This window comes from Acinonyx jubatus, chromosome B4 (genome assembly GCF_027475565.1).
Source record: "Acinonyx jubatus isolate Ajub_Pintada_27869175 chromosome B4, VMU_Ajub_asm_v1.0, whole genome shotgun sequence".
NCBI lineage: Eukaryota > Metazoa > Chordata > Mammalia > Carnivora > Felidae > Acinonyx > Acinonyx jubatus.
The window spans coordinates 34441520-34468572 of NC_069387.1; the positions used below are offsets into that span (position 1 = coordinate 34441520).

The 27053-nt window shown below is 46.5% G+C and overlaps 1 protein-coding gene and 1 pseudogene across 50 annotated transcripts in view; one reads left to right on the top strand and one right to left on the bottom strand.

Moving 5' to 3' along the window:
- Positions 1-1581: 1581 nt before the first annotated feature.
- The window catches only part of CACNA1C (calcium voltage-gated channel subunit alpha1 C), a 749041-nt gene continuing 723569 nt past the window's right edge, over positions 1582-27053 (bottom strand). For all 50 annotated transcript variants that reach the window (XM_053225582.1, XM_053225610.1, XM_053225602.1 and 47 more), the window contains 9 exons: positions 23196-23297; positions 20005-20132; positions 19446-19580; positions 17544-17896; positions 14442-14570; positions 10840-10946; positions 10410-10513; positions 8269-8604; positions 1582-6346 (listed from right to left, as the gene is read on the bottom strand). In XM_053225582.1, the coding sequence (XP_053081557.1) occupies positions 6044-6346; positions 8269-8604; positions 10410-10513; positions 10840-10946; positions 14442-14570; positions 17544-17896; positions 19446-19580; positions 20005-20132; positions 23196-23297 (1697 nt within the window). In that variant the 3' untranslated portion in view covers positions 1582-6043. The remainder of the gene's footprint in view (positions 6347-8268; positions 8605-10409; positions 10514-10839; positions 10947-14441; positions 14571-17543; positions 17897-19445; positions 19581-20004; positions 20133-23195; positions 23298-27053) is intronic.
- Positions 12565-13350, top strand: LOC128316325 (thymocyte nuclear protein 1-like; annotated as a pseudogene).

Here is a 27053-nt window from a genome sequence, read left to right on the forward strand (position 1 = left end):
CTTCAGGCTTAAACTGAAAATAGGAACCATCCTATTTCCACAGTTCTTCACATAGAAATTACCCTCCCTTAAGATGTACAACCTCTTCCATCAAGAGACTTTTCTGATAATGATCTAAGTGAAAAATTTTCTTATGTATGAAGTACATGAGTGATTTTTGGATGGCAAATTTGTAGTAAATGTCTGATTTATGGTAGATTAAATGTCATGCTGCCCTTTCTAGGAACCTTATGAAAGTCATTAGATTCTGGGAAATGGGGTGTATGGGATGTCCCCCAAAAGAGAGTATAGCTGTGGAGAGGCCAGCATCTGATCTGAAGGGAGAATATTTGGTGATGTAATATTTGAAGCTTTTAATTTTCTCGTCTTTGTCTTGTCTTTCTTAATTTGGTAGAGATTTAGGGGATTTTTGTGGACAGTCCCAACTCTGACTCTGCTCTCAGTGTTGAATAGATTTGTTCAACTCAGCTCAATATATCCTTCTGGCAATCTCTAATTCCCTTTCAGAGACCCATCAAAAGGCTTTTCTAGAATACTGGAGAGCCAAAGGGCCAAAGGGTCTATACCACTGCATCTGCTGTGGAGCAAGACTCTTAAAATCATGTGAGGGAAAAGTCTTGATTTTAGAAGTAGTAGTATTTCTCAATATAGATAAATAATATTTAGTTCACAGTAATAATAGGTTCAGATGACACTATTTCTACCCAAGGAAGTTATTCTGGTTCTCTCTCCATTTCTCTCTACACAGTGCTCAGTCCTCTGGGAGGACAATATCATGTGTGCAGAGCTCAACCCCTTCACTAGCACCTGTTCCTTAAGGAAGTGTGTGTGTGTGTGGTGTTCAAATATCTCCCCAACCATGTGGAAGTCTGGCAGAAACCACCTGTTCTATTGGTATCTGGCTTCAAAGCAAAGTTTCATTGCTTTGAAATAAAAAAAATAAAGTTAAAAACAGAACTAGTTTCACAAAGAAACTATGTAAGAATCTGCACATTGGACTCCTCTCAACTCTTCTGTTGACTAGACTGGGGGGTGGGGAGAAGGAAAAAGCGGAGTTGGGCAGGAAGCTGGAATAGAGAGAATGGCTTGGGGAATGGAAAAGAGGCCCTCTCTCTCCCTGACAGTTGTAGGACACTTTGTTCCCTTGTCTCTTTTCCTTGTGTCTCCTCAGAGGGAGCTGATGGGGAACCCGGATGTGGTGACCAGGAGCTTCGCCGTGAGTGACATTAGGCCTCCCTTCATACCTTCCAACTGGCTAGAGTCAGTTTCAGGTGGCATACTGGCTAATACAAGGGGAGGGACACCAGCAGAGAGGAAAGATAGTGTGGCAGATACCCCACATCTAGCCAAATAGTTTGGGAAAACAATGCCAGATGGAAACTTTAGTTTTCTCTTTTTCTAAAGTTGATCCTTGAGGCATCAGCCTCTCCCCTGTTCTTGCCATTGTGGGTGGTTGAACTGGACACTTCTTTCCATAAAATGGGGACAGATGCATAAAGAGTCAAGACATACCCTTTGTTTTGGCCCATTTCCCTTCCTGTTCTCTCTGTGCCAATACTTTCCCCTGACCAGAGCCATGTCTTTTTTTGTTTATTTTTATTTTATTTATTATTATTATTTTTTACTAACTTGGGGCTTAAATGAGTCTTCTCGAAACCAGATTGCCCTTTTCTGGTCTCTTTGCTAAATAGTTTCTAACTCTTAGACAATGATACTTCATTTTTTTTTCTAGGTCCCTCAGGATTGAGATGCTTTCATCCTCCTTAGCAACATTTATAATTGTACTTTGATGAGGCTAAAAACCTGACTACCAGGGTTATTTTGTATGCCTGAACTAGGTTCTCGCTACATATCTTGACCTTTAGGAATGATGGGCATATATCAACGGGCTTCTATGAAACCCTTTTGATACCTTCCAAACTCTTCATTTTCAGGGTGTTCTTATTTCTCAGAAAGATATTACTTAGGCGTTGAAAGGTACACTTCTCCTGTGGTTGCCTACTATCTTTAAGTGAATGATCAGGAAAAGTTCTGGAAGGAAAATGGCTGTGAGAAAATGATAGCTTCTCTCCAGACAAGGCCCTGAGATTTGGAAGCAGCGTCATAGGATAAAGACAGAGTAAGGAAGCCTTGTTCCTTTGTCCTTGGACCTCCCAGTCAGAGGGCAGCCTGTCAGACTTAGAAGGTGAGGGGAGGGACTATAACTAATTGCCTGTGAAGCAAAGCAGAGAAAAATTCATGGATCAAGCCAAAATCTAGGAAAATATTCTTCTCTTTCTGCTCAAGACCAAAAAGAACTTTCTAGAAACAGAAAGGAGACAACTGAAAATCACACACATGACTACTAAAAAGCCAAAGTGTGGAAATAAAAGAGTCTGGGCCCTTCAGAGGACAAATAAAAATCGCGTTCACCGCCCCCAGAACTTACATTGCACTTCTTCAAGTCCTGTTGGTCCTCAGCCATTAGCAGCTTTCTCCTGCCACTTAAGAGTTCTCAGAAGATTTGACAGTTATGTTTTACAAGGTCATGGGGTAAGTTCTGCTCCAGGTGGAGGGTAAACATCTAATGGACGAGGTTCAGGATTTCATGACTGATTTAACCAGTCTGTCATGATGACAAGTATCTTATGTCAGCCCTTTACCAATTGACCATGAGGTCATGCCAGAAAGACTCATGGCTCTAGACAGGGAACTCCCATATGAAACTCCTTTCCTTCATAGAGGCATAGGGCCAGATGCCCTTGTCACTGCTGACATTGTCCCTATAGGATGCAAGGCTAGCTGGTCTTCTGACAGAGATGACTATAAAGAAGAAGGGACCTTGTAGGCATGAGTGGTGAAGGGTAAGGGGCATACTTAGGTACGGCCCTGGGGGTAGCTGGCATGAGCCCGGCCTGCAGCCGGCTAATGAGATTTGGTGATGCAGAAGAAGTCTAAAAGGAAAAAAGCAGCAGGAAGTCTGAGTGTGTATGTTGTGTGTGTGTTTGTGTGCATGTAGTCAATTAAGATTCCAAATTTCTATCCAGGGACCAAACGTACAGCAAGAACCAGGTATTAATCCAAAAGGGCTCCCCTCTCCATCATAATTAAAATCTTAGCAGCACAGTGGCAGACATCTTGGGAAACTAGACAAAGGATGACACCTAACTAATTTCTAGAAGGCCTTCACAGCACTGAAAACAAACCAAAAATGTTTGGATGGGTTGGGCTTGGAGAAACAGGAAGAAACCCTCCTGCTTCTAGACAGTAAGTTAACCTGGGAGTATCTGGCACATTTCTCCACTTTTTCATGAATCAGTCCTTGAAAGTGAAATTCATCTTCATTGGGGTAGTGGACTTTCTCCAACTTTAATTTCTAGGCTGCTCATATAAGGGCTGAGAGCACACTGGGACCAGAAGACATTCAATGAGTAAATCCTGGATGAATGGTTGGGTCCTGTTTTCCCCAAATCACTTCCTTTTCAACCATCATTGTTGAACTCTATTTGAAGGAAACAGCACCAATAGGATAATGTTCTAGGTAGACACAAACGGGCATAAGAGATGCTCCCACAAAGTCTCTGGTTCCACTATCACTGTGAACTCCTGACATGTCCTCCCCAGTCCTGGTCCCTTCCATGGCTGCCACACACACGAGGGTGGGTCTGGAAGAAATCTTGCTCCAGAGAGGAAGAGATGAAGTGAATAAGACAGAGCTGACGTTTGGATGCACAAAGATTTTTACCTGGTTGCTGTTCTCTGGCCCCTGCCGTCTGAGTTTGGGTAGAGCAGTTGCCAGGGGGAGGACTCCCTTCCCTCCAACCAGCCCGACTCTAGTTCCATCCTCTCAAGTCAGTGTACACTTTCCTGAGGAAACCACTGAGGAAAGTTTGTGCGGTGAAAGTGAACAGAAAAGCCAGCCACTTCTCCCATGGGGGACGTTGATGCCAGCCTGGTGATGTCCCCTCATGGTGAAGGAGTGTCCCTAGAGAAAGTCCAAATCAGAGAACTGGAGCAGAGTGGATAGAACGAAGACAGGAATAAGACATGTCCTGGTCTCTCAAAGCAAGATGTAGTACGAATATACTTATATAGTTTTGGAAAAATTGAGGGAAATGGAAGCGAACACAAGATATGCAAAACAGTAATGTCCAAACCTGTTTGTGGATCGCGGGGTAATGATTTACACTGGTGATACCTTTGCTCATCGTAAAAATTAAAAGAATATTCGTTCCCTTTCCCCCAACCACATATAGAAAAGCACTTCAGAGTTCAAGGGTAAAGCTTGTCACACTTCAAATACAAAATGATTTACTTACATGCAGCAAAATATACAAGAAGTGAATTCAAAAACAAACTTAATTCAATTCATTATATTCGCTTGGCACAATTGCAATTCAGTTTTAAAAAAATATTTGTAAAATACTGAAACTGACCTGAATTCAAGTATAACAGTTTCTTCAACAGAAACATTATCAATGCAATAAAACATTACACGGAATATATCGAAGCAAAACGCCTTCTTGAGTTTTTCCCTTAAATTTCTCTGTTTTTTTTAAATACAGCTTTAATGCCAACACAACTCACAATTGTATTTTTAAAATGAATATTATTGCATTGTTTTTGCATATCTTGTGGGACAGAAAATGCAAAGAGTTACTGATTCCCGTTTCAGAAGCAGAGACAGTGGTTTGTTTTTGCTTTCAAATGGCCCCAGATTCAGATCTCCCCACAGTTAGACCAGAAAGGGGGAGCGACACACTCATTCACGCATGGGCGCACTGCATGGGTGCACATACACACGTAGGACATGTGCCCAGACAACCCACTACACACACACACACACGTAGCACACACACTCACAGAGACTCTCTCATCCGTGCTTTCGCTCTCTGGCACCCACGGATACACCCAGCATTAAAAAGAACCCAACTCAATCACCCATATGTGCAAGACCACATCAAGTGCATTACTTTAAATTATAAAACCAAACCCAAAAAATTGTTGTTACTACCTACGGAAATTATAACAAATTGCGCATACACAATGGCTGGTAAAACTCGGACTACAGCGGCTCCACAGAACCCACCGTAGAAAAAGAAAACCACAATCGTTTAAATAATACAGTAAAACCAAACCCGATTTACATTTGCAAAAGTGAAAACAGTAAGGTGGGTGGCTACAAAGCTTTGTAAACACTTCTTCCTCCCCTCCCCCTGGGAAAACAAAATGAAAATAAAAACCAAAAAAACGAAAACTGCAACATGCTGTCAAGAAATATGTCAAATCACAAAACAAAAGAGCGCTCAACAGAAGCTCAGCACCACCTCGTCGCGTCAAGAACTGGCTGCCCCTTCCCTGGCAGGCAGCGCCAGCTGCCCCTCCCCGCCAACGCAGGCCCAGCCGCCATTCTGGAGCTGGGAGCCCAGGGCAGGCTAGGTGAGCCTGACGCAGACGAGTGGGCGTGGCCGGGGCCTTGGCGGTGAGGCTGCCACGCGCCCCCCGCCAGCCGCTCGGGGTTCCCGAGCTCCTGCAGCCTCTTGCTGTTCCTCCTCCCTCTCTGGGATGGGGCTGGGTCCTCGCTGAAGTCCTACCCCTGCTTCCTTCTGCAAATCCACAGGGCCCTGGCTCTATGGAGACAGTGAGGCTCATACAGAATATGTGCAAAATGATTTTTTTTTTTTTTTTTTTTTTTTACAAGCAAAGTTGACACCCGTTTGACATAGGGTCCTTTTGGTGAGGGCTACCGCAGGAAGCTGAGGTTCTCTTTCATGCCCGGAGGCGAGGGCAGACGTCTCTTCTCTTGCTCTCCCTCCCTGATTCTTCCACTCCTCCTCACCACTCTACCTCTGTGCACACAACACAAACTGGGATTGCTGCCTTCCATGCCCCCCGAAAAACTGGCTCTCCACCACCACCCAACTCTGCGTCTTGTCCCAACGAAATGAATGAAGACGCTGTTCCGGTTAACTCCAGGTCACGAGAACAGTGAGGCACTTCTGAAACGAACCCATTAGGAACATTGAAACAAATAAAAAACCCAGCGTCTCCCCAGCCCTAGCTACTACAGGCTGCCGACGTGGGCTCTGCTGTCCTGGAGCTCCTCCTCGCTCTTCCGACACGCCAGGGTGGGCGCGCAGGTCTCGCCCTCTTGGCCCTCTGCTCTGTCCTGCCCTGGGTCCCTGCAGTTAACGAAAGGTAGTAGGGTGCCATTGGGGCTCTGCTGGGCGCCCCCACTGAGGATGTTGTCTGCGGCGTTCTCCATCTCCTCTATGGTCATGTCACAGGCGTCAGCCAGCTCCTGGGTTGTGACCTCAATAAACTTGGGATCTTGAGCAAACTGCCCCAGTCCTTCTGAAATCAAGACCTGAAGCGGGAAGGGAGGACCATGAAGAAGAACCAAAGAGGAACATTATTCCTGGGGATTGACTCTTCTCTTTAGGGCTAGGGCAAGGGGCGTATAATTGGTACCTTTGGGAAGTGTGTGTGTGTGTGTGTGTGTGTGTGTGTGTGTAGGGGTGCTCACAGGAAAGGAGTGGACACAGAGCATTGCCCAAAGGAATCAGGGGTGCGTAGGTTGGAGGGGAGATGTTTTGGCTGGGGCACTCAAAAACTGTTGTCAAACACATGAGAACTCAACTTACAGAGGGGGCCAGAGGGGTGCTGCTGGGCCGTTGTCTAAGGTAGAACCCAGCCCACCCTGTCTTTTCTCCTCCCTGCCACCCCCACATGCCTGTCATATTATTCTTACCAAGAAACCTTCATCCTCCTTTTGTGAAACTTGTTAACCTTTTGTTACCTTGTGCCCCTTGCCTATTGCTGGCTGGCTACCTCTGTGGGAGAGGATTGTGGGGAGGTGTGCAGAACGGCATGTCTGCACCTGCTTCTGTTCCTGCTCCAAAGGCCAGCAGGTGATCCCAGAGCTGCTCCCTCTTTCCTAAAGGCTGCTTTAGTGACTGGCTCTGAGCCAAGGGGAAGGGATTCATAATGAAGCCTGGAATGCCTTCCTGCCAGTTCCATTTGTCCTGCTCCCCACCCCATCACTCTTTATTTCCTCTCCTGCTTAAGTTTTCTTCAGAGCTCCCACCCTGTGGGACATGCCACACACATGTTTATTTATTGTCTGTGTCTCCTCACCACAGCATGAGCTCATGAGAGCAAAAACTGGTGTCTCAGCTATATCCCCGCACTTAGAACAGAGCCTGCACGTGGTTGGCACTCAATGGAAATCTGTGAACTGAATGAGGGATAATCAAGGTCAAGTGAAGAACAGGGCTTCGGAGCTGGAAGTGACCTTAGAGGTCATCTGGTTTAACTCTCCACCTCCTGCACAACAGCCTGACGACTGGATGGGCGGTGTCTCTGCCTGCATGTGTCCAGTGATGGCGGGCTCACCCCTTTATAGGAAAGCCCTCCTCATTTGGGAAAAGCTCTGTTGGAAAGGTCTTCCTCATGTGACCTTAAATCCGCTCACCTGGCAGGTGGATCTGCCGCTCCAGGCCTGCACTTAAGAGCCCCTGCCCAGGACATGAGGGGCCTCACAGGTTTGAGATGCCTATCGTGGCCTCCTAGGCTGTTCCCCCTCCAGGTTTGCTTCCCTAGTTCCCCCGACAGTTCTCATAGGAAATGGCATTTAGGGACCCTGCCAACCCCTTGCTGTGTTCCCCTTTGGGCTTGTTCCAATTTGTCACAGTCCCCAAAATGTGGTGCCAGGAGTGCATTAGCTGCTCTGGCCAGGGCAGAGCATGGAGGAGCCGGAAGCATTCTTGTTCTAGAACAGTGATTCTCACCCCTGGCTGTGCATTAGAATCATCAAAGGGCTTTTAAAAATATCCATTTAATGTGTCCTAGGTTTCCGAAGCTCCTGGGTTATTCTAATGAGTCCCAGGCTTGAGAACCACAGATACTGATACTGAACAAACCCAGCCCAGGCCCACATTTGCATCTGGAGCCCTCAGAGCTCACCACTGGCTGTAAATTGGTGCCCGGGGCCCTGCTTGGGGTTCACTGGCCTGTGGCAGGGTTATGTTGCTCAGTACTTTCTCCTCCTACAGCAGGCCCGGCCCAAGCAGAAGCCTATAGCGTCTTGTGTGATCACCATTTTCTGCACACCATGCCCTTCTTCAGTGGACCCTGGGAGTCAGGGTCTTTCTGGCCAAGAGACTCGACATCCACTCTACTTGGGAAAGGACCAGATCCTCCCTTCTCCATTCTTCATGCAAAGCCCCCTTGCTGCCCTCAGCCTTTCCTTCCCCCTGTCTGCCTGCTGTGCAGCTCCGGGTCACTTACCGCTTCTACCAGGCTGCTGGCACTGCCGTGGAACTGCCTGCCCTGGGCCCCAGCCTGGCCGGGCACAGTGAGGGACACTGGCCGGGCTCTCCGGATGGTGCTGCCACCTCCGCCACAGGGTGTGGGCTCCCCAGACCAGGAGCTGCAGTGGATGGACGGGAAGCTGCTGTTGAGTTTCTCGTTGGATTCGGCACCCTCCAGCCGCAGGGTGGGGATAGGCTGTGGGGGCCAGCCTCGGCTGCCTGGAGTGGCTGGTGGGGTGGCACAGGGCCTGGGGGATGTGCTGGGGGAATGGCTTCTCTGGAGGAGGGGGCTCAGGCCTGCCACCGCCAATGCCTGCGGACACACAAGGAACACGGGTTATTGGAAGCAGTCAGGCCTCTGCCTATTCCTAGCAGCTGTTGTTCCCAGCGAGCTCCACCTACCTGGAACCCACATCCATCATTTTCAGCCCTCTGAATCCCACCCCCCCCCTGCCCATCACGACCCAGTGCTCATATCTGCCACCCTAAAATATATTCTGTGATCATGTCCGTCTGCAGTGATCGCCTTCTCCTCCAAATCCAGAAAGTTGCAAAGGAGTGGAATCAAGCTCGTCTGCCTTTCAGCACTGGCCCTATCACCAGTCAGCAGTGAATTCTTTTGCTTTTGGTTTTCTCGTGAGCAGTCTACCAGGAATGCTGCCCTCATCAGCTCTAAAACCAGAACACGAATGCCCTCTATCTACCTATCTTGCAGGGTTGATGTGAGGTTCAAGTGCAATATGGTCTGTGAAGCACCATAAAGTGCTAGAAAAAAAATCAGTGCTTATTGTTTTAATTTTTACAATTAGGCTATTAAGAATGTCATGCTGATCCTTAGCTCAGCTTGTCTCTGAGCTGTTGTTCAAATCTTACACTGTGCTGTGATTAGACTATTTACATATTGTATCCTCTGACCTCCATGTCACCACCACAACAATTTCTCTGAGTGGAAGTGTCCATGGGAGAGTGTGCAGTGGGAAAGCCCAGACGGAGAGGAAGAGGAAAGGGAACATGGCAGTGGGTTGGGGGGTAGTGGAAAGGCATGAAGGGGGGAGTGTAAATAAAGCAGAGGTTCCTAACCTCATGATAAGAATAGATGGGTGAAATGAACTTCTAGAAATCTTTTTAAATAGCACATACAGTGTCCCCCCAGCCTGCCTCCCCTGCCCACAGCTCTTGAAGGTCCCCAGCCTGGGTCCCTGGTTCCCTGGAGATCTGAGGGAAGTATAAGGCTATGCTCAATACTCCAGAAAGCCCAGTGGAAATCATATGTATCCTGGCAATGCCACATCGGCTAAGCAAAACAGTGGCTACTTTGAGCCGAAATCATATCAACTTAGCTGAGCCACAATGGCCATCTTTTGCACATTATAAGTTTTGATTGGCAGTTGAGTGCCCTTGGGTATTAAAAGAAAACATCTAATGCATGGGCCTGTGGTGAGGGAGTATACAATTTGAGAGGTAAAAACTTTAGGAAATTTAGACCCTAATTTGCCCAGAAGTAAGAGACTGGCCTTTGGTTCTTTGAAGTTTGCATTATTTCTAAGATCCTGAGATTATGTTGGACATTGGTGTCTTGGACTTCACTGGCTCAGTTGGAGTCAGCCATGCCAAGAGATACTTCAACTGTCAAATCTCTCTGGACCTGCTTTCCTTGAATATCAGTCTCCTCCTGACCATGTTGCTGGCAGAATCTTTGATCATTTCTATGTTTTGGTGTATCTTGCAACTCTGTATAAGTACATCTATAAGTAACGCTGTGTAAGTACATCCGCCTGAGTGCTCTGTAGTGTAAGCCAATGTCTGTGGAGGGAACATCTGCACCATTGTAGGAAGAAAGATGAGGCAGAATCCTGGCACTGCTGATCCTTTGGGACCACATGAGGAGCTCCTGTTCACCAGTATTTGCTACATCTCCACCCTGGGAACTGACACCCCTTGTTAACGTTCTCACTTGCGTGGACAAGTGCCCTCATCGGGGGCTGTTAGGGCCAGGGGTTGGGACTATGAGTGGTCAAGACAGGGAAGACTGAATGGTGTCTTGGGATTTGCCATAATCATGGGGGTTTTGTAGCCTGTGGGGTGATGGCCAGTGACATATCTGAAAGTGTGGGCTACCTGATGATGAACCAGATGCAAGGGCAGGACTGTCTTCTGAGAGATGTCTCCCCCTTGATTCTTCTGTCGCTTCAGACATTCCAGGTGGAAGGAGGCCCTTCGACCTGCAAAGCCAGCCATAGAACTGTGATCAGCACAGGGAAAGGGGACACAGGCCTGTGAGGCTCATACCATGGGAGGTGTAGAAGCCATGTTAGTGGCCCTTGGATCACCTTCTCTCTACCATTTGGCTCCCATATCAGGTAGCATATGGTCAAGTTCCACCCAACAAGCCCTGCCCTTAGAATCCTGTCTCATCACTGGGCAGCCACTGTGTGGGAGTTGTCTGAGCCAGGCCATGGCAGTTTCTCAGCCACCTGAATGCCTGACCAGTCATCTGGGGGGTGATACCTGGCTGGTCACATCTGGAGTGAGAGGTGTGAGTATTCACCTAGTGAGGCAGAGCGGAGGAAGCCCCTCTTTGGAGATTGCCGGATATCTCTCTTGTCCTCCTCCGGTGGTGTTAATTGCCGATTTTCATCATCCTGATAGGACAGCCTGGAACAGAGAACTCCTGGGGCTTATTCCGGGAGGCTGAGAAGTTCCACCCCATAGGGACAGCTGCCACCCCTGAAGGCAGTTTGCTTTCTCCCTTAGCGAAGGGAACTCCCACTTTTTGCTCTCCTAAAGGTTTGGCGAAGGGGCAGCAGGAATTCCCCACCCACCTCCCACCCCCCACCCCCCACCCTCCAAGGCTGGGCCTGGCTCTCTGGCATCACAGATGTTTCCAGCTCCTCATACACGGTCTGTCTGCTCATGAGCCTTGCATTTCTGATTTGAGGCAGTGGAGGCGATCTTGAGTCAAAGTTGGTGAGAAAGTTGGAAAACAATTTTTGGCCCACAAGATTCTTTCCAGGAACAGCCTAGGCTCCGCTGTTTACATATGTGGGTGCTATTTATCATGAGTACTCCCAATTTCAGCCAAAACTCCTCTCCTTCCCCTAATTTCTCCCTGGCCTGCCCACCCTTCATCATCAGGACACACAAGTGGTTACCTATGACAAACACCCAGTCATCTAGTCAGTGACCACCAGAGCTGTAAGAGGCCTTAGGGGGCATCTACTCAATGGCTTCTAAGCCTTTTTGATGGAGAGTCACAATAAGAAATATACTGCTCGTGGTCCCATATACATAGACACACCTAAATGAACTCGGCTTCTGGAACCATACTTACCTTTATTGCATGCATTGCTCTCTGGTGGCTTCTATGCTACTTTAGTCTATTCTATTTCATCAAACAATGTCAGCTGCAATCCACTAAGTTGATTTCACAGTCCCCAGTGGGAGCAGCCTGCAGTCCAAGAAGACAGGTGCATTCTAACCCCTTCATTTTACAGACAAGGCCACCGACTCTGTTCCTGCTGTGTGACTCCACATGCTTCGAGGGCAGAGACTGTGCTGCCTTCCCTGCTCCTAGCGCACTGCCCTTGAGCCTTTGTAGATGTGCAAGAAAATTTCTGACTGAAAACCTCCAAGCCTTTCCTCTCATTTTTGACATGGTGAACTCATCCTATTATATTCTCTTCTATCCAAATTGTACCCACTCTTGAAGACCCAGCTTCTGTTTGATCTTGTGCAAGGAGGCTGTTATGGTCACCTTGACCCAGACCTTCTCTGAATGTCTATCCCCCTCATTGCTTGTACCACTCTGTGAACAAGTAGTTAGAAAATCTCCATGTTATCTCCCTCTTCTGAGATCTTAACTAGTTTGTAAAATATCCTTGAGTGCTGAGGCCGGTTTATTCATGCTCTAGCAGAGTGCCTGGATGCACCAAGCACTCAGTAAGAGCCAAAATGGAAGGACGCATATGCTTTTACTGATTTCTAGGGTATGTGGCCATGTGAAAATTTGCAGTCTCTACAAATCAAAAGGCTAAAGGGCCGGTCCTTCTTTTAGGGAAGTTACTAAAATAATGCATCTTAAACTTTTTGAATGCAACCCACAGTCATAAATACATTTTATGAGACTCAGTGCACACATTAAACAAGTATTTCACTAAATAATACCTTTGTGACATTGGATACACTATTATCTATTGTCTTATTCTAACCTATTCTATGCTATTGTGTACTATGTTATTCTTTATTTTAAAATGCTGATCTTGGTCTGGCTTTCTGGAGCCTGGGGAAGTTTCTGGAGGCAGATACAGAGTTGCTTTTTGTGTTTCTTCATTGATTCCAGGATCCTCTGGTCTTCAGCCCCCTGGAGGAGACCATGTTGAGACTGGAGAAGAGGCTGCCTGGAGCTGCTGAACCTGCTGGGCCAGACAGACAATAAAGGGCCAGCAGGAAAATGTACCAAGACTAAGAACCCAGCATGGGCATCAGCTAAAGTGGATAAACTCCAGCCTTCAGAAGGCTTTAGCCTCTAAAAACTCTGGGGAGAATCTAGCAGTTAGTGGCTGATAAAGTCAGGGCCAGAAAGCTGACTAGACAAAGGTGTGGATGTGATGTTCAGCATTGGAGAGCTTTAAGCACAGTCCTAGCAGACAGTGTGCTGGGATGATGTTACAACTACCAGGCTCAGAACTTCCTTCCAGTCCTGAAGCTGGAGGAAGAAGCCTTCTACCATGGCAACTGCAAAGAGCCAGGCATCAAAGCACTTGTGAGGCCTGTGAAAGAGGCTGACTCAGACTATACATAGGTTGAAAAAAACAATCCCTGTTACGACCCATCCAGCAAAGAAGAGAGCCCCAAATGGTCCAGGGTGGATGTGCAGTTTGTTTGGATGAGGAAGAATTTCAGTATCCTGACTGAGCTCAAAACCCATCACCAAGCTCACAAAGCCACTGGAGACCCCTTAAAAGAGATGGCTCTCTTCACTCGCCAAAGACTCAACTCAGCCCTGACCTGAGAGGAGTTTGATTTTATTTTGAGCCTAGAGAAAAAGGAAACAAGTTAACTGGGACACTGTTGCTGGAATGGGCAAGACATTACTCCAAAGAAGTTAAGCTTTTATAAGACAAAAGACGGTGTGATGAGGCTTGCATGTTATGTTCACCTGGGCTCATGTCCATAGGTGGTTTTCATGTACCCTTTCCCTTTCTTTCTTTCTTTCTTTCTTTCTTTCTTTCTTTCTTTCTCTTTCTTTCTTCTTTCTTTCTTTCTTTCTTTCTTTCTTTCTTTCTTTCTTTCTTTCTCTTTTTCTCTTTCTTTCTTTTTTTCTTCTTTCCTTCCTTTCTTTTTCTTTCTAAAGATTTTATTTTTTAGTAACCTCTACACCCAATGTGGGGCTTGAACTCATGACCCCGAGGTCAAGAGTTGCATGCTTTTCCAATTGAGCCAGCCAGGTGCCCCTCATGTACCTTTTCCAATAAAACATTAATATATAAAAAGTATCGATCATAACTAAGTAAATGTCACAACCCTCGAATGGGTCTGGACTTGTAGTTAAAAAACGCTTCTCTTAAAAAATTCAAACCGTAAGAGACTCTTAAGGACTGAGAACAAACTAAGGGTAGATGGGGGCTGAGTGATAGGGGAAAGTGGATGATGGGAAGGGAGGAGGGCACTTGTTGGGATGAGCACTGGGTGTTGTATGGAAACCAATCTGATAATAAATTATATTAAAAATTCCAGCACTGACAAAAATCTTGGCCACTGTTTGCCAGCAGTGCCCTCTGCTGGGTAGCTTTATTATAAGAAGCTTCACGAACATTTATTTGTCAATACATGTATGTGTGTACTGAGTCTCACTCCAAAGTATGTTTATGACAGTTTGTTTCAGTAAAAAAAGTTTATGAAACAATGTTTTAAAGTTTTCCTGAAAGTATTGCATCACAAGAAAAGCTAAGCTAACTGGGGGATGGTGTGTATGTGTGTGTAGACACATACATCCATCTCCCTAATGAGGTGACTCATTAGATGCTTTAGGCATCTTCTGATATATGATCTCCCCCTCCCCAAGTCATGCCCAGAGGAGGGATTTCAGGGAGCTTCCCTTCACCCCCAGACCTTTTCCTGCACATGGGCTAGCCTGGGGGCAGAGCTCACATCTCTGTGGAGATCAGGCTGGGCTCGCTGCAGTACTCAGTGTCTTCACTTATCTTCACATCATAGGTCTCGTCCTGAGAGACCTCCTCCTGACACACCATGGCTATCTGGCTCTCCCGGGAGTGGCACCTGAAGTGTCCAAGATGGAGAAATAAAGTCAGAAACTGCTAATCCCCACCATTCCTTCAGCAGGTGAGGTGGCACACATTGCACATGCACTCATTCACATGTGCAAGGCACTCACACAGGGAACACGCACGCACACACACATGTGCACACACACTCACACAAAACTGCTGTGGCCTCTTCTTCCTGCAGTCGCTGACAAAGCTGCGGAGCCATGGAAGCAGTAAGATTAGAGATAGAATTCCACATGGAACAAGCATCTCTGGGGTAGGATCCAAGGAGATCTGAGTTCTGACCCCAATTCAGTTGCCCTTTGGCATAAGTCACTAACTCACCACATGCCTCAGTATCCCTATCAATAAAATTGAACTAACATAGGCCCTGCTTGACTCAGAAACTTGGGAGTAACAAATGAAGTAACAGATGAGATGGTGTTTTGAAAGGTAGAAAGGACCAGCTTTTAAAACAGGGTCCTGGACTGTTCTATACAGGTCGGCATGGGCCTGTGCAAGGGCTGTCCTCTCCTTCTGCTAGAGACAGCTGGGGCTTTGGGTGCTAGTTGGGCAGAGCTGGGAAGTTCCTGGTGTCACGTTTTGACATGGCTTTGGGTTTGTCATTGGCTCCTTGGAGTGAAGGCACGGAGAAGAAGCCTCACATAGGGGGGTTTGTTGTCCTGGGCAGTGAGCTTGACTCCCTGCTGAGCTTGAGATCCTCCCACACCAGGATGTACCTTGGATTATTTTGTTTTCCCTCCAGACCAGGATCTTCTGCTCATTTGGTCATGTCTTCTTAGCTCTGGTCCAGGTGTTCTCTCTTTTCCTGTCTGTGCCTCGCTCAGTACCTCCCTCCATCTTTCTTCCTATAGTTCCTGAATGCTGGGGCCCACTTTACTCATGGAGGCATCAGGGAAATATCCCAGTTTATTTTCTCAGGGCTCAGTGATGGATTGGCATCTTAGATTTGACCCTGAGCCAGTGGGCTGTGTGCAATTCAGGAAGCTACCGTTCCTGGGTACCTACCTGGTTCTCTGGAGAAGGCCCTAACAGATGGCTGCCCACCCCACAGTAAGGACAGGTGAAATGTTGAAGGCTCTTGATGGAGTGGGAAGAGAGATATGTGAAAGGAGCTTTGGTGAGGCATGATGGGATGAGCTGGAGATGGAGAATGGCAGCAGGCAGGCAACACCACTTCTTGGGGGCCACTGTGTGCAAGACATGCTGGCCTGTCCCCATCAAAAGTAAGGCTAGTCCTGGGGCCACTGCACTTAGCCTTGAGCTGCAAGATGAAGGATGAGGCCCCAGAGCTACAACCTTGGTTAAGTTGTTCCTCCTCACCGAGCTGAAGCATACTGCCTTGAGTGTTGTTTACTGTGTTGGGAAGGGAGGGAGCCGATGTTTAGAGAGCACTTACTACATGCTAGGCATTGTGCTAGGTGCTTTGCATGTACCATAATCATTGATAGATGTATCTGTGGGGAGAGGAAGACAATCCCCTGATGTCTCTCCTATCTCCTCTCTAAAAACCACTCTCCCTTCATTTAATATGGGACACAGTTTGGAAAATACCCTTTGAAGGGGGTATTAGTTTACACTGAGAAGCTAATGATGGACACAATGAGCCTTCATTAAGAAGAGGTTTTGGTAAGGGGAGCAAGGGAGAAAATGGCACTAAGACTGAGTCCCTGAAGGTTGTAGAAGGGGAAGAGGTTTGCAGAAAAGGGAGGGACCACCAAGACAGTCATGGGTCAGCCACTTAAACTTTGATATTCCTCTGTACAAAGCTAACCCTTTCACATCAGCATACAAAATCCAGTGCCAAGCACACTGCCCTGCACATAGAAGGCATCAGTATACATCTCTTGAGCAGGACTCACCCAACACTGCTTTTGGGTGGTTTAACCAGCCAGGCTTCCAGGCAGTAAGGTTTGACTTGGCTGTCATCAACACTGTTAAATGCCCAGGCCACATAGGCTTACATGGAGCCATTTGAAAATGGGTGGTAAGAACAGAAGTGAAAACCAGGGGGCAGGTATGCTGTCTCCTTAGATGAAAGCAGCTTCAGGACACTTGTCCAGAAAGACACTCACACTTCACGATTATTTTCTAAGTTTGCAAGCAGGAGGGATCTGCCCAAGAACATGGCATGCTGGGGATCTTCCCGGCCTGCTATGGTGGGGAGGCCGTCCTGCTCTGGAAGAGCAGCTCAACTAAGGGTGAAGTGGCAAGATGTGGAGGCATGTTCCCACCCACCCGGCCTTGGGTACCCGGAGCTGTTGACAGAAAAAGCGGGGAGACCCTCTAAGCCCAGGCTGTGCTTCCTGAGGCCCAGAGCATGAAAGTAGGCACCTACCGTCCCAGCACATCATAGCAATGTATCCTGGAGCACCAGGGAGCAGAGGGTGGGGAGAAAAGCATGCGTCAGGAGGTGGGAGATCAGTCAAACTACCAGGAATGATCCTACACTGGGGCAGAATGAGCAAGTGCTACCGTGAAGGGCCTCCTGACACCAAAATGTCCCTCCCAAGAGGGTTGTGAAGGACATAAAGAAAAGATGGTAGCTCCGTTCCCATCCTAATTGAGCCAAAGGCCAGGTTTAGGCAGACTTGGGAAAGGCCAGGGGAACAGAGTCTACTGTGGAGCCAGAATGCCGACATCCCAGGGATCAGGGGCTGGAGCTCCTCTGCTTGGTTAGCATGAGAAAGCACAGGATGCTCGGTCCACAAGTGTGCATCTCAGGACACTTGTTGGGCAGTGGCGCCATGGTGCCTTCTCCCGAGGGTGGCTGCCACATATAATCAAGGGCAAGATTGGGAAGCAGCATTTGCCTATCTCTTGATGGGCTCTGGGGCAGCAGCCTCCATCCCAGCTTGAGGGGTGAGTGGTAGGCCTGGGGGCCAAACTCTCCCCCCATCCACTCTGGGCTGGAGTGTGTGGGGCCCCTGTGCATGGACCCTGGATGCCCCACCCTCCTGCTTACCTCTTGGAGCTGAGCTTCCATGCTGCCTCCTGTACCCGGACAGCAGGAGACAAGGGGGGCCCATGGCCCTCCACGGTGCTGACTGCGCTGGGGTAGCCAGCGGGACGGGGGAAGCGGCCCAGGGCAGTGTTGTTGGCATTGTTGATGTTGGCGTTGGAGCCAGTGGACGAGTAGCTGCTGGGGGTGAAGGTGGAGTCCACCAGTTTCTCGTGGGATGGCGACTCGGTGTCGCCTTGGCTGTTACCCGCCTTGTTGATGTGCAGTGGGCGCTGGGTGGTGAAGGTCTGGGGGAAGGCGCTCCGGCCGTCGCTTTGGTAGTAGCTGACGTGGTTGCCGAACAGGCCACCGGCCCTCTGTAGGCAAGACGGGAGGGGTGGGTGGAGGAGAAAGCCCCCTCAGCTACCTCTCCTTCTCAGCGAAGGCACGGAAGGTTGTCCGCCTTCCAGAGAGCACAACCACGCCGGGCAGCACATGGCAAATGGGGAACTCTTCACCTGCGTGGCCTGGTGGTTTGAGAGGGAGGGACCCAGAGAGTCCCCTCTGAAACCACTGGGGGGAACAGTGAGGGACAGGACCTCTTGCAGAACCAGTCAGGCAGGGAGGCTGCTCCCCTGGGACTTTCTAATGAACCCCACGAGGAGTTTCAAGGACCAGTGTAGGATGGCAATCCTTAATTGCATCCAGTGCTTGGCTTGGCAGCTGTGAGGCATGGTGAGGGCTGAGGGGTGGGGAAAGAGACCAGGGGATTCTAACAAGAATTTTTTAAATGGAGATCCAAATGGCTCACTGAGCTAGAAACCATGTTGGCGAAATGGTTTTGAAAATAAGGATGACACATTGACTCCATTAATTATATCATGGCTTTCTCTCCCCTGGGAGTTTCTTAGAGATTTCAAATCAGGACCCAATGTTTTTTCCTAACACTTTTTTCTTGTCCTGGGTGAGTGGGAAAGTGGCTATCTGCAAGTTGATCTGTGGGGTCTTGCTGGGGCAGTGTTATCATGGTGCTGAGTCCCTGAGGCCATTCAGTGATGGACATTTCACAGTGATGAAGATGAGGATGGTGATGACAGGGTAGCCACAAGGAGGGCAAGCTCCTCCCAGTGACTCCATAGCCCAGGACCCCTGTGTGGTCCCCCTGTGGGAGCTGGAAGGGACAGTTGTGAGCATGGCCCCATTGCAATGGTGGTCAGTAGTTTCTCCCTCACTTGGGAAGGGTTTTAGCCAAGTACCTCAGGGCTTAGGCATGGGCCACAATGAATGGAGAGAGCAGGACCCAAGAGTTCCACTATCCTGGCAGAGTCAGGTTTGGTTTTCACTTCTAAAACTGACACTCAGCCTTCATATCCAGGATGGGAGAGGGAAGGAAGGCTGGAGGGGATTTTTGTGACCTGGAGAACACATGCTTTATCTCAAGAGGATAATTGCCACTTGGCTCCACTCCTCTGCTACCACGTGGGAACATAAGCCAGATTTTCTGATTTTTTTAAAAGAGAAGCCAGAGGTCTAGATTTTTATTTGAATGTGCTGAATTTCCAAATGTCGGCAAACAAAATAGGTCTGCAGATTAGATGAGGCCCAAGAGCCACCATTTGCAACTTCTAATGTAGAAGTTTCTCCTAGGAAACATTTCCCGTAAGAAAAGGGCTCCTCCCCTCTTTCTCCAAGAGCCAGTGACACTCTGTAAGCTGCCATGTCCTGGGAGCCCAGCCTTGAGATGGAGTCAGGCTTGGAAAACATGCAGGGATAGGAAATAGTTGACTGGGAAGAGCTTGGAATCTGCCTTAGAGCTCAGGGCTTTCTCCCTGGATTTTCTTAGCAGAAAAGGTGAAGCCAGCCCACCTTCTTACTTTAAACCAGACTTTAAAAAGGTAAGAGAGTGCTCCTATGGCATCCACCTACCCTGAAGATGTCATCTTCGGAGGCAGCAGACACAGCCTCCTTCATGGCCTTGTCCAGCTCCTCCTCAGCTGTCAGATCTCCAGAGATGGCCCGTCGGATCTCAGGCCCAATGTCATGCAGCGTGCGCAAGCCAGCCTGAAACCCAGAGGGGCACCCAGCCACCTGACCCACCTGCCTCTCCACAAGGCAGGTGAGCCTGAGAGGGTTTATCTGTGTGTGCTAACTGGGGATGTGGTTCGGGACCTCTCTTGTCTGCCCCAGAGTGGAAGAATCCATTTCTCCACCCAGGAAGGATAAAGGGCTGTTCCAGAACTTCAGCAGAGCTCCATAGAGCTCTGGGGAGCTGTGAAGCGGGCAGGACTGTGGAGGGCAGGGTGTGTGGGAAGCAGTATGTAGCCCCTTCACACACCCACCTGTAGAAAGGTTGGAACTCTCAGAAAGTTTCCTTCTGAAGGGACCTGGCCTCCAGCCCACTGATGACAGATTTAAGCCCTAGCCAGAGGTTGGAAGAAGGTGACCAGGCCCTTCCTTAGGGTGTGGACCCCCCCTCACCCCTCACCTGCAAGGACAGGGCGTTCCTTTGGGAAGGCTTGCCCACAAGGCCCTGCTCTTTGCGCTTCTTGAATTTCCGGAAGTACTCTTGGATCAGGAAAGTAGCATAAAACTTGCCAACGGTGACCTCATCATCTGAGATGTGAGAAAAAAAGGACAGAAGGGAGATAAATGGGGGAATTCAGTTGGGCTTCATTAACTTTTTTCAGCATCCAAACTTTCTTAAGTTTTTTAAATTTAATTTTTTAAAAAGAGGTAGTCTATTAACATGGTTCAAAAGGCAAAAATATACTAAAAGGTATACAGTGAAAAGTGTTTTTACCACCCCTCCCCCATCTGCCTAGTTACCACCTTTTAATAAATAACCTTTCTCAAATTAGTTTGAGTATTTTTCCAAAAAGTCTTTCTGCAAATGCTTTCTGAAAATAAGCAAATATATTCTTATCCCATCTTTTTTTTTTTACACTAGAAGTAGCCTATTGTCAAAATTATTTCCCACCTTGTTTTTTTTTTTTTTAAAGTTAAAAAAATGTATAAAAAACTTTAGTGGTGCCTGGGTGGCTCAGTCGGTTAAGCGTCCGACTTCAGCTCAGGTCACAATCTTGCAGTTTGCGAGTTCAAGCCCCACATCGGGCTCTGTGCTGACAGCTCATAGCCTGAAACCTGCTTTGCATTCTGTGTCTCCCTCTCTCTCTGCTCCTCCCTAACTCATGCTCTGTCTCTCTCTCAAAAATAAATAAACATTAAAAAAATTAAGAAAAACTTAGCTTATATTGCTAACTCATTTTTATTGGATTCTAAAAAATTTTTAGATGTTTGCTTTTGAGAGAGAAAGTGCAAGTTGGGGAGGGGCAGAGAGAGGGGGACTGAAGATCTGAAGCAGGCTCTGCAATGACAGTAGAAAGCTTGATGCAGGGCTAGAACTCACAAACCATGAGATCATGACTTGAGTCAAAGTCAGACGCTCAACCGACTGAGCCACCCAGGTGTGCCTATTTGATTCTAAAACTTGAGATGCCCATCATAAACTGACCAGTCCCCTAAGTGCAAACAGTTCTGCTTAAAGATGGGGTTTGGTGTAAGGAGCACCTTCTCCTCTAAGTCTAGGTTTTTCTTATAATTAGACAGATTGGGTTTTTTTACCATGTGGCTTGGCTGGGTCCCTGCTGGGCTGGACCCCCAAGTTACACATGACATAATCAGCCTCTGTCTTGGGAATGAACCAGGTGGTGGAGAAGCCAATGACTCTCCAAGGAGAACACTGCATGCCCTATGAGTAGCTCCTTGGTTCCATCTTCTTCTCTGGGAAATGGGCCCAGGAGATAGCTTGTAGGTTAGATATAGGGGCTTGTGATGGTTCTCTTACTTTAAGTTGTACTTTAAGAATAGCCAAGTCTACAGCAGTGATGACCTTCTACATGACAAAGACCTCATTACCATGTGAGAGGGAAAGCCCTGCGTTCCCTGTTTAGGGTAGTTGGGGAGGAAGAGCGGTAGGGAAGAAAGAGCTTGGAGTTCTAGCATCCCTCAGACCTGGGTTTGGATTCTGAACCTACTAGGTAGTCACCATGTAGTCTTGGGTCAGCTACATAGTTTTGAAGAACTTCAGTTTCTTTAGCAAACTTCATAGTAATGTTATAAGGATTAAATAATGTATGCAAAATGTCAGATGATGCTTGGCCTGTGTAGGTGACTTTTCACTTAGCTCCTGTCCTGCTTCCCTTTGGGAAGTGGTTCTCAACAGGGGGGGTGGTGTCACATTTTAAGGAGTGTTTTGGGATTGCATGGGGCTTTCTTTTAGCTGTCACAGTGTGCTACAGGTATTAGGTGGTTCCAGATGTGTCCCTTAAAATACAGGCATGTTTTACACAACAAATAATAGCTTTGCAATCTGCTAGATGTCCATGTGGGGACATAACCTGTCTATAACTATCTAAGCTAAGAACCTAACTGCATTTTACATATGAACAGAAAATAATTTTTTGCCTGCTTTTAATATATCCAGAATTTTCCAGGAATATAACTGCCGTGTAAATTGATGGAAGACCATATTTGCTTTGTTTCCACTTGGTTAAGAGGGGTTTACATTTTGGAAAATCATATCTCTGATGGCAACACTGCTCGTGGTCTGAGTCACCTGCGGTCTGCTGTGGTCTGTAAGTAGTCACCTACTTACATCGGTCTGCACTTGTTCCATGTATGTGCACATACGTAGGTGCATGTATGTATACATACATGTGGATATTATATTATTTAATATACTTAGTTATCCCTCAAAATGATAAACACAAAATGTCAATGATATTCAATATCATCTTAGTTCCTTTAAACACAAACTTATTCATCATATGTAGATGTGTGCAAGTATTTCAGTTAACTATGACTTTTGGCATAGTGTCATAGGCCATAGTGCTTTAGCATGTATATATTGAAGAACATTTGACTTTAATGTATTTTATATTAAAGTGTTATATTAATATTTTGGAAATTATATATGTAGGAAGATTATTATTTTCATTCAGGGTAGTAGTAAGAGCATTATAAACTTTTTGTTATGAAAAGGGGCTTTGGGTTTGACAGGGTAGAGAAACACTGCCCTAGGAGAAACAAAAAGAATTTCAACCTAGAGAGGATCTCAGGGGATTCTTTTTCCAGGGCACCATTATTTCCAGAGCAAACAGCCTGGTAGTTTATGGGGAAACTTATATTTGCAGAGTTTCCTTGGAAATTCTGTCAAACCTCTAAGTATTGAGGGGCCTTGCTTGGTCTTGAAATGTAGGATTGGACCAGATTTCCAAGCTGACATTCTGTATCTGAGTTTGTGAAGGGCATGGCACCCTCGTCCCTTCTTCTTTTAAAAAAAATTTTTTTTAACGTTTATTTATTATTGAGAGACAGAGAGAGACAGAGCGTGAGCAGGGGAGGGGCAGAGGGAGAGGGAGACACAGAATCTGCAACAGGTTCCAGGCTCTGAGCTGTCAGCACAGAGCCCAACGTGGGGCTTGAGCTCACAAACCGTGAGATCATGACCTGAGCCGAAGTTGGACGCTTAACCGACTGAACCACCCAGGTACCCCTACCATCGTCCCTTGTAACCAATAGCACCTTTGAGCCCCACACAGAAAGGGCCTGGGGAAAGCAGGCCTCCCAAGACTCTAGTAGACTCAGAAACCAGGCAAGAGATCCTGAAGTACTCACCACCTGCAGGGGGCACCACTTGGTCTAGCAGCTTCATGCTGGTACGCTTCCAGATCTTCTTGATTATGGCCCGCAGCTCCTCATTGGCTTGTTCTAGGTTCCCTGAGGGGAGGGAGATGCAAGGCTGAAAAGGATCATCAGCCCCTTGGGGCCCTCCCATGGAGTGGGTCCTTCTGTGTAGAGTGGGAAGACGCTACTGGTGGCATTTTGCCCCACAGAGAGACATGGTCCACGAGCTTCACTCTCTCTCTAGGCTACCTCCATCCATTTCTGTTTGTATTGTTCTCTGCACTCCTACTTCCCCCTCCCTCCATTCCCTGTCCAGTGCAATTCCTTTTTGCTTCCTCTCTGCCTGCTGCTTGGGCCAGCCACTGGTATCCTTTCACCCCCACATGCTGCTTCCTTGTGGGTGGCACTTGGAGCAGACCAGACAGCCTGCCCTGACTAAGCTCAACAGCCACCTGCCAGAGAGCATGAGGGACTGTTCCAGTGCATGGCATTTCTCATGGGCCTCTGTGGGTGATTGGGAGGTTTCCCCCACATAAGGCATAAAGCATCCATATACAGGGGGACCTTGGTGTCAAAGCCCTTTTCTGAGTCTCCTGTGGGGAGGATGTGGCAAAAAAATTTCTACTTCTACCTCAGTGTAGAAGTAGAAATCAGTAGACACTGGGTTCTGTTTTGGAGTTTCTCTGGGTCTACTTTTTCCACTGGTAAAACGGACTTAATTTGATGCCTATCTGGTGCAGCCTCTAGGCCACTGGTGGTAGAGCAGCTGTAAGAGAGGATATGGTGGGCAGTAGTCTAAAATTCTGCCTGAGCTATCTCCCACCACCACCAATATATACACACCCTGCATGGTCCCTGGGACTGTGACTCTGATGGATTTTACTCCTGTGATTATATTATATTATGTGGCTCCTATCACCTTAAGATAGGGAATCTAGGTGGGCCTGACCTAACACATGAGCTCTTTAAAAGGAGAGAGTTCACAGGTGCAAACTTCCAGTTATAAAATAAATAAGTCCTGAGATGCAATGTACAGCATGGTAACTATGGTTAATAATACTGTACTGCATGATAGTTGCTAAGATCTTAAAAGTTCTCATCACACACACAAAATTATAATTATATATGGTGATGGATGATAACCAGATTTACTATGGTGATCATTTCTTAATATCTACAAATGTGGAATCATTATGCTGTATATCTGAAACTAATGTAATGTTATATGTCAATTGTACTTCAATAAAACCAAACCAAAACAAATAAAAAAGTAATGCATGAAGAAGGTCAAAAGATAAAACTAGAGCGTTGTCCCAAGTTGGAAGCAGAAGGAATAGGAGGTAGCTGCTATGGCCTGAGAGAAAGCACACACTGATGCTCTGAGCTAAGAGCCAGTCCTACAATGGCAAGAAATGAATTCCTCCAAAAACCTAAATGAGCTGGAGCTTCTGGAAGAGGACACATCCTGATCGATATCCTGATTTGGCTTTGTAAGACTCTTAGCAGAGAACTCAGCTACTCCATGGCTGGACCCCTGACCTTTAGAACTGTGGGCTAATAATAGGTATTGTTCAAGCCAAAGAATTTGTGGTAATTGGTATAGGTATAGGAAACCAATACAGGGGTGTTTACTGCTACTACACAGGGGAAGCAGTATGGTTGAGAGCTCTGGTGTTAGACTATCTGAGGTGAAATCTGCCCTGTGGCCACACCAGAGAGTCTCCTGTGGAAAGTGGTCCAACAGGAGTAAGCAGAGGTGGCAATGGAGAGAGAGTGATGGATTCCTGAGTCCCCTGTCAGATCCAAAAAGTACCTGGAGCCAGAGGATAATCCTGGGCATTCCAGTTATGGAGGCATCCCTAACGGTTAGGTTCACTTCCTGGTTAGGTAGTTAGTGGTTTCTGACATATACAATGAAAGAGTCATAATTAAAATAATGCTCAAATAAAAATGCTTATCTTTTGTAGTGGGTTGAATAGTGTCCCCACCAAATTCATGTCCACATGGAACCTTAGCACATGGCCTTAGTTGGAAATAGGGTCTTTGCAGATGTTACTAGTTAAGACAAAGTCATACTTTATTAGAGTGGACCCTAAATCCAATACTACTGTTGTCTGTATAAGAGAAGACACATGGAGACACACAGAAAAAAGGCCATGTGAAGATGGAGGCAGAGACTAGAGTGATACAGCTATGGCCAAGCAATACCAAGCATTGCTGGCCCCCACCAGAAGCTAGAAGAGAGTCACAGAGCAGATTTTCCTTTGAACCTTGGGGAAGAACAAATGTCACCCATACTTCTCCCATTCAGTAGATTGCCTTTTCCTTCACTGTGTGAAATTTTTTTGGTTTGACGTAATCTCGTTTGTTTATTTTAGCTCTTTGTCCTTGCCTGAAGAGACTGGTCCAAAAATATTGCCAAAACTGACGTCAAAGAATTTACTGCCTATATTTTCTTCTAGGAGTTTTATTGTTTCAGGTCTTACATTCAAGTCTTCAATCCATTTAAATTTTATTTTTGTATGTGGTGTAAGATAGTGGTCCAGTTTCATTCTTTTGCGTGTAGCTGTCCAATGTTCCCAGTACCATTTATTGAAAAGACTTTCCCCCCATTGTATATTCTTGCCTCTTTTGTCATGGATTAATTGACCACATATGTGTGGGTTTTTTTCCTGCACTTTCTGATTCTATTCCATTGATCTATGTGTCTGTGTTCATGCTGGTACCATACTGTTTTGATTAGTATACTAGCTTTGTAGTATAGTTTGAAATCATGAAGGATGATACTTCCAGCTTTGTTCTTCTTTTTCAAGACTGCTTTGGTTATTTATTTTTGTGGTTCCATGCACATTTTGGGATGCTTTGTTCTAATTCTGTGAAAAATGCCATTGGTATTAAAAAATTTTTTTTAGTGTTTATTTTTGAGAGAGACAATGTGTGAGCGGGGGAGGGGCAGAGAGAGAGACACACACACACAGAATCCGAAGCAGGCTGCAGGCTCTGAGCTGTCAGCACAGAGCCTGACATGGGGCTCAAACTCACAAACCATGAGATCATGACGTGATCTGAAGTCAGATGCTTAACTAAGCCACCCAGGTGCCCCGCCATTGGTATTTTGGTAGGGATTGCACTGAATCTGTAGAATGCTTTGGGTAGCATGGACATTTTAACAATATTAATTCTTCCAATCCATGAGCACAAAATATCTTTCCATTTATTCATGTTGTCAATTTCTTTCATCAATGTCTTAAACAGTATTCAGAGTACAGGTCTTTCACTTCCTTGGTTGAATGTATTATAGGTATTTCATTATTTTTGATACAATTGTAAATGGAACTGTTTCCTTACTTTATTTTTCTGATAGTTATTAGTGTATAGAAACAGTGATTTCTGTATGTTAGTTTTGCATCCTGTGACTTTACTGAATTCATTTGTCACCTGTAATAGATTTGGTGGAGTCTCTAGGGTTTTCTCTACACAATATCATGTCATCTGCAAATAGTGACAGTTTTACTTTTTCCTGTTCAATTTTGATGCCTTTATTTCTTTTTCTTGCCTAATTTCTGGCTAGGACTTCCAATACTACGTTGAATTAAAGTGGTAAGAGTGCACATACTTGTCTTGTTCCTGATTGTACAGGAAAAGCTTCAGCTTTTCACCACTGACTATGGTGTTAGCTGTGGGTTTGTCATATATGGCTTTTATTATGTTGAGATACATTCCTTCTATACCCACTTTATTGACATTTTTGATCATAAAATGAATGTTGAATTTGTTAAGTGCTTTTTTCTGCATCTATTGAGATCTTCATATGATTTTTTATCCTTTGTTTTGTTAATGTGGTATATC